We start from the raw sequence: 6,695 nt of genomic DNA, 5'->3' as shown, positions 1-6,695 counted from the left end.
CTGCCCTCTCAAAGACTGAATGAACCAGCATTACAGCCATGGGTCATTGTGAGCATCACAGGGAAGGTTGAAGCCGCCCACTGCACCTGTAAGGCCGGAGTCCCGGAGACCTGCACCCATGTCGCTGCTCTTCGGTTTAAAGTAGAAGCAACAGTGTTGATCTGTGGCACAAGGACTGTTACAGATGAACCTGCATACTGGGTTTTGCTGGGTAATGTGACCAAGATACAGCCAGAGGTTGGACATAAGATAGACTTCTCCTCTTCAGCTGCCCAAAAAAGGCTCTTGATCAAAACATAAACAGACCATCCGTATTGAAAGGTAAAAGAAAAAACACTATCATCATCAATACAAGATGTTGGTAAAAAAAAAAATTATCCAACACTGAATGGAAATAAATCTTGTGACATTGCAGAAGCTTATTGAAACAATGCCACAGCGAATGCCTGCTGTAATCAAAGCTAAGCCAGGTAGTGTATCTTAGTAATTGTGAGACTTCTTCTTCAAAATGGTTCACTTATCTCATGGCCTCACTGGTCCAACTTCCAGTAGATTTGAATGAATCACAAGTAAGCCTGCAATCTGGGACAGAAGTACTCTATTGTGATAATATTTTAGTGTAAGGTCTTTAAGCTATGATGGGATTTTTCATTGTCATAACATCATAACTAATATTGGTAAGTTAATATCACAGTAAGTTGATAAATCTATGAATGATTATCTGTCTCTCTGCATTGGTCCTGTAACAGGCGACCTGTTCGGGGTGTCTCCTCTCGCTCTATGGCAGCTGGGGTCAGTTCCAGCCTCCCCGTGACTTTAAATTGGATAAACGGAAGAGAATTCCTTTCCACGTGTTCATCAAAGAGCACCTATCAGTATATTTATATCACTTTTGCCAGTTTCGCACACAAAGACTTCAAGTACAAATTTAATTAGAAACAGAGCCAGAGTTTAATTTGTCTTTCTGTTTTCATATTTGTGAGGAAGATAATTTTTTATTTTGCCCCTCATCAGCATTTAGTTCATTTCACCAGGAGATTTGTTTTTATTATTTTAGGGCTTTTTATTTTATTCACAGTACTCATCCTAACTTCATTGCATTAGGACTAACAGATCATTAACATAATCCACTTTAATTAATCCCCAGGCACGAACACAAACACTTTTAAAGGCAAAATGAGCTCTTTGAGACTTAAGTCTGATTTAAATTATAACCTTTTCTAGCTACCAGCTCCTTTGTCCCAAAGCTATTTTACTTATAGTGGGCACAAATGAAAATGTTTTGGCTTTCTTTTGCTGAAATCCCACACTGGGTTGCACCAAAGGTTTGTAAAAAAAAGAGACATCCATTCTTTCTCTTCTGCAGTGATCAAATCTAACACTATATAGAGAACTGCCCCACCACCTGTGCCCTGAAACCATAAGATCATGAGACTGAAAAGAAAGCGTTTGAATTTCTTGCTGACATTGGAGGAAAACAAAGCTTTATTTGGAGTTTCACTGAATCTGTAGAAACAAATGATTTAATACAGAGAGTTAACCTTTATATATAATAAAGGCCGTTAAAAAAAGAAAAGAAAACATTTCTAATCTGTAGATTTAATATCTGCAGCATCCTGATGTTATTGTGTCTGCCACTGAAGTCCATTATGCAAAGTCAGGGAGACTCCCAGGTATCAAACAGACAACACTTTGTGCTTGTCAAAACCTGTTTTGCCCTTTTCACACTGCACACTGCAGCAGCCTGCCATGTTAGCCACTTTTCACCCAGTTCTCCCAGTTTCTAGCACGATCAAAGATTTTTGAATGATGTGTCACATTCAGTGTTGAGCATGGTGTGATATGAAACAACATGCTTTTTATTGTTGTGTCGTTTTTGTTTTTTTATTGTGTAATTTTATGAAGATTAGTTTGCAGAGGACACCTTAAGGGCACATTAAAAGTCTACAGATACATTCATACAGTAACGCTCAGTAAAATTAAGCATTTTAACAGTACTTTAAAATACGAATGTCTAAATCCTAAGACACTGATTTTTCTCACTGGAAATATATTTAAAGGGTGTTATGTTTAACAGCTTTTTGTAATTTTTGCCTTTTAACAGTTGAAGTTGTTGGACTTACAGTGCTAAACAAATTAATTAGATCTCCACCCAGTGTAAGTTTAATGTCACAGAAGCCCTAAATTAACAATACTGGTAATTGCCAAAATCATTTTTAATGTTTCTGTAATGGGTTAATCCAGCAGCATATTAATCGAAATGATGTTTTTAGTGCAGTTCTCAGAGCACTGGCTTAAATTTAGTCATATAAACATGATTTATTGCAGACTAAATGATAATCTTTTTTAGTTTTAAACAAGTTTTGACTCATTGCTAAAATATTTGTGATTTCTTAGTTAAGCTCTGTATATCCACTGAAATGGAAATGTGGCATTTCCCATTGTTATACCAGACCTACTGTTTCTTCACTGATCTGTTAACACCAAAAAGCTAACATTGCATTTGTCAAAAACAACTTAACTAACAATGGTTACAAGCATCTGCTGTGTAACCAATGTCTAATAGCATTAGCAGATTGTGAGCTACTCATGTAACTTTAAGTAAGAAAGTACTGCCAAACAAATTAAAAACTCTATGCTGGTTAGAAAATTACAGTGACCCCATATTTTAAGAAATCAAAACACCTTTTTTCCATGAAAAAACTTTTTTTGTGACTCATTTTTAGTGATTACCATCCAAACCACAGAGAGAGTGAGGGACTAAGAAAGCACTGCGGGATGGACAAGCATTGCTACCTTTGGTCTTAACAGCAACACAGATATACAATAATGTGCCGTAAGTTTTGGATTGAAGTTTGTGGTTCGTAGATTGAAGGATATGTGCTGAGATATACTTCTCACTAAGTCAGCTCTGCTGGGCTGAGAGTGCAGTGTGAAAAGGGCTCCAGGTTTTTTAAAATAAAAACTTTAACTGGTGATGTTGGAGGTTTTGGGCTCAGCGTTCGAAGAAACAAAGCCGTGCCTTCAGGACTAGTATTCGTACTCCTCTGCACTACGCCGTCCGAAGTCCATCCAGCCGAGATAATCTCTGTCCTTTATCCTGTGGTTGGGGGGGAGACCACTGGCTCTGCTGCTGAGGGAGGATCTGGTGTGGTAGGCAGAGCCTAGAGGAGACATGGATGAAACAAACTAAACAAAAGAAAACATTCACTGCATTTCATAAAACTTATGTTGTTCTTCTTTTTTTTTTAAACTACCCATACTGTATGATAATAATATACGGTCTATCTTCCAAATGGCACTGTTGCTCTAACTCATGCTGACTCGCTGTGTTTCTATTTCTGTCCATGAGCTCAGCAGGTCTCGTAGTCACACAGTGTTTACTTGAAAGAAAAAAACCGATGCGCGGTGACAGAGGAAGCAGAGAGTGAGGTCAGGAGGTAGGCAGACGACTATGATAGAGGGCGCAGGCAGAAATGTTAGGGGAGTAGCAAGCGTGGAAAGATGAAGAGAGGAGGCCAGAGGGAGATGGGAAATGCCAGATGGTGGGACTGAAACACAGCATGAATGAACGCAAGCTGCAGAAGGATGGATGTGAGGAAGAGGGAAATATGAGCATGTAATGAGATGACAAGTAAAGGGAAAAGGGAAAGGCGGTCATTTTATTTTCTCTTCCCATCCTTTGTTCTCTTATTCTGTATCGGCAGTCTGATCACACCTTTCCTAGAGATGAGTCTGGCCAGAAGCTGGTTCAGGCTGTCTGGAGTGTCTGCGTCCTCTTGGTGCTGGCTGTAGTTGATAAGATGCCCTGAGAGGGGCGCTGGAGCGGAGCGAGCCTGCCGTTTCAGGCTGGGAGAAGGGAGAGATCCGCTGCCTGAGAGAAGAGCCGTACTTTCAGCTGTCTGTGGAGAAAATGACACATTTATGAAATAACACATTTAAAAAGTAATAAAAAAAAAAAAAAATTCAAATGAAAAAAAATATTTATCCTCCAGTGGAAAATTGAATCCAATTGTACCACGTGGAGGCAATTTAGACATTAAAGTTTGTAATCAGGGTCCTACTCCACTTCCCTTAATTGGCAATGTACGCGCTGTTTAGCTCTGCATAATGTGTGTGTGTGTGTGTGTGTGTGTGTGTGTGTGTGTGTGTGTGTCTTACAATTGATTGTGAAGGCAGACTCAGGGAACCACTGGACAAAGCAGCCAGGATAACACAAACACAGATGCCTACAGTCATGGCTGGATGGAGAGACAGGGAGAGAATAACAGTTAAACAAACTCAATAGCACATTTCCAGTTAGTCTTTATTTGCTCTTTACTGCCTCTCATCTGCCCTCTTCTCTCTTTCTGTCTCACCTCAGCTTGCTAAGGGAAAACAAACCAATGCAGGCAATATTGGCTCTCCTGCTCTGCCTGTGACAGAACGGCTTCATGTTTACACACAGACACATACATGTATATGTATGTGCTGTTTGGAGTTGCGGTCTCTATAGTCGAATGTTGATCTATGTGCTGTTTTCTGAACGGGGCTCACAGGACAGTCGGTGTCACACAGAATCAATACATGAAGTTTACTCACACTGAAAGCAGAGGCATGAAACCTTTTTAACCCCTCATGTAAATACATATAATATTATTAAACATAATAATAAATACATTTATAGATGTTTCTTATTAATTTGGTTAGAAGATCATTTTGATGATTTATTTATTTTATTTTGATCTTGAAGCCTGCCAAAGCAGCATATTATCTTTGATGAATAATGTTTTACTCCCGAAATTTATTTCCAAAGGAAAATGAGTTAAAGTGGATAATTAGATAAAACCAACAGCAAAAGCTGCTTGGAGGCTTTCAATCTCAGATAAATCAAAAACCCCACTGCCTCAGTCTGTCACAGTGTTACAGCGCTCTGCTGCGTCTCTCTGTGTTAATATATTTACTAAGTCAAGGATGATCTTTTTACAGCCCATAAACACCAGAACATAGATATGCAGGAGAGCATAACTTTGCCATGGTTTCTACCTTTGCAGAACAAATAAAAAAATAAGTGTTTTAGATTTTTCATTTATTTTATGTACTGAGTCTTTGTTCTTAGTCTAGATCCTTTTGTACCGTTAACAGTCCAGAACGTCTTCTAGTCGTTGTTCACTGGTCAAATCATTACAGACGTGCAGGTGAAATCGCCCTCCTCTGCAGTTTTAAACCAACTGAAATGGAGAATTTCTTCTTGTGTGATTTTATCACCATAAGTCCAGTGAAACGTTTGGTTTGAATAATTTGTTTAAACGGACACAGCGGTGGTGTAAATAGCCATTCTGCTCATGCTAATATAATTCCTTTTAGCAGCTGGTCATTGTCTCTCAATCATTATGTAATAGGCTGGTAATGATGTGATAATGTAATGTATGTGACAGCTCTCCTCTCCTCTCCTCAGAAAACAAAATGAGAAAATAACACTTTTACCCATCACTACTTAGTTTATACACAGAGATTAAAAATAAAAATAAAAATAGCTCCTATGAAATGTGATGAGGAATTTCTTTCCTACTTTCTTTTAACTCCAACTCTTGGAATGATAATTTTATCCACAACAAAGGTCAAATGATGCTCACAGAACCAGCAGCTTCTGTGAGCATTTAAACACAAACACAGAGTTTTCCTCCAGATAAAAGTTAGGGGCAAAATTAAATTTCTTATGTGGTCATTTGGACACTCAGACATAATTCTCTTTCAGCTCAGCTTTCAGCATGGATCTGTTACTTTTTAAAGACTTTTAATCATAAATATTGTATAATCTTTTAATAATTCTGTTTGGCTCGTGTATGAATATAATTTTCTTTCATTAAAACCCACCACTCACTTAAATAAAGAGAAGAAAAGATCCACTGTAATAAACATTTCATTTGTGCTCTAAAAAGGCAAAAGAAGAAAACGACATATAGATGGATAACTATCTATATAAATACCAGTCCAGTCTTTACTTGTCTACAGTATTCTCATTTTCAGTGTATAAATAACTGAAAATGAGGGGACAGGACACCTCAAAGCATTAGTGAGTGTGTGTAACCATCCTCCTGTGACAGGAAAACAGAGAAATAAAATGAAGTTTTAAAATGAAACAAACTGCAGAGAATATTTTAAACCTTACCTGCAGCTGTTGAAGTAAACCAGGAGAGGCTGATTTGAAGATAGTGAGCTTTGCTCCACTGATGAGGCTGTGACTGAGTATGAGATTGAGAGAAGACCATACTTTATACTGACAGAGAGGGAGGGGGAGGAGCCTCGGCCTGTGGGAGGAGCCTGGTGCTGGTGCAGAAAGTGACAGTGCTGACGCCAGTGAAGACGCAAACATGCATGTAAACTTAGAAAGCATAATGAACGCTCACACACACTTCCACATGTACCCACGCCAATCTAGGAGAGAGAGGATTGGGACAAAGGTGGCAGCTTTAAATACACCTGTGACTGAAAATGAGGGGTTAGTATTTTGAATCCAGTAAAGAGACGCTTTGGGGATCTTTAACTGGTTTGCTGTAGATGATAACAAACTTGCAGGTCAGTGCCTTCGCCAGCTGCAGCGAGGCTCTAACAGCTTTAGCTGATCAAAAGCAGGGACACTGTTCATGTCTGACGGCCTGAAAATCATCCTGGGACTATCTTTTCTTTTTTCCACTGATGATCTCTGATGAAAT

General features: G+C 38.8%; 1 protein-coding gene across 1 annotated transcript; it reads right to left on the bottom strand.

Annotated features, from left to right (window-relative positions):
* Window positions 1–1,462: 1,462 nt before the first annotated feature.
* ccka (cholecystokinin a) lies at window positions 1,463–6,251 on the bottom strand. Its single transcript, XM_085473283.1, has 4 exons — window positions 6,152–6,251; window positions 4,162–4,241; window positions 3,719–3,902; window positions 1,463–3,164 (listed from the first exon to the last, which is right to left on the bottom strand). The coding sequence occupies exons 1-4, from the start codon at window positions 6,249–6,251 to the stop codon at window positions 3,031–3,033; spliced, it is 498 nt and encodes a 165-aa protein (XP_085329409.1). The 3' UTR covers window positions 1,463–3,030.
* Window positions 6,252–6,695: the final 444 nt, after the last annotated feature.

Source organism: Copadichromis virginalis, linkage group LG11 (assembly GCF_057382275.1).
Source record: "Copadichromis virginalis isolate Kocher_CV1m ecotype Utaka linkage group LG11, C_Virginalis_male_GT1.1, whole genome shotgun sequence".
NCBI classification, from domain to species: Eukaryota; Metazoa; Chordata; class Actinopteri; order Cichliformes; family Cichlidae; genus Copadichromis; species Copadichromis virginalis.
This window is presented reverse-complemented; position numbering and strand designations above follow the sequence as displayed.

What these genes read in the sequence shown, in the direction of transcription:
- ccka (XM_085473283.1), bottom strand. Translation starts at nt 6,251, where the DNA reads ATGGTCTTCTCTCAATCTCATACTCAGTCACAGCCTCATCAGTGGAGC. An exon ending in GTTTACTTCAACAGCTGCAG is followed by an intron (nt 4,242 to 6,151) that starts GTAAGGTTTAAA and finishes CTCTCCATCCAG; the next exon opens with CCATGACTGTAGGCATCTGT. An exon ending in GTCTGCCTTCACAATCAATT is followed by an intron (nt 3,903 to 4,161) that starts GTAAGACACACA and finishes TTTTCTCCACAG; the next exon opens with ACAGCTGAAAGTACGGCTCT.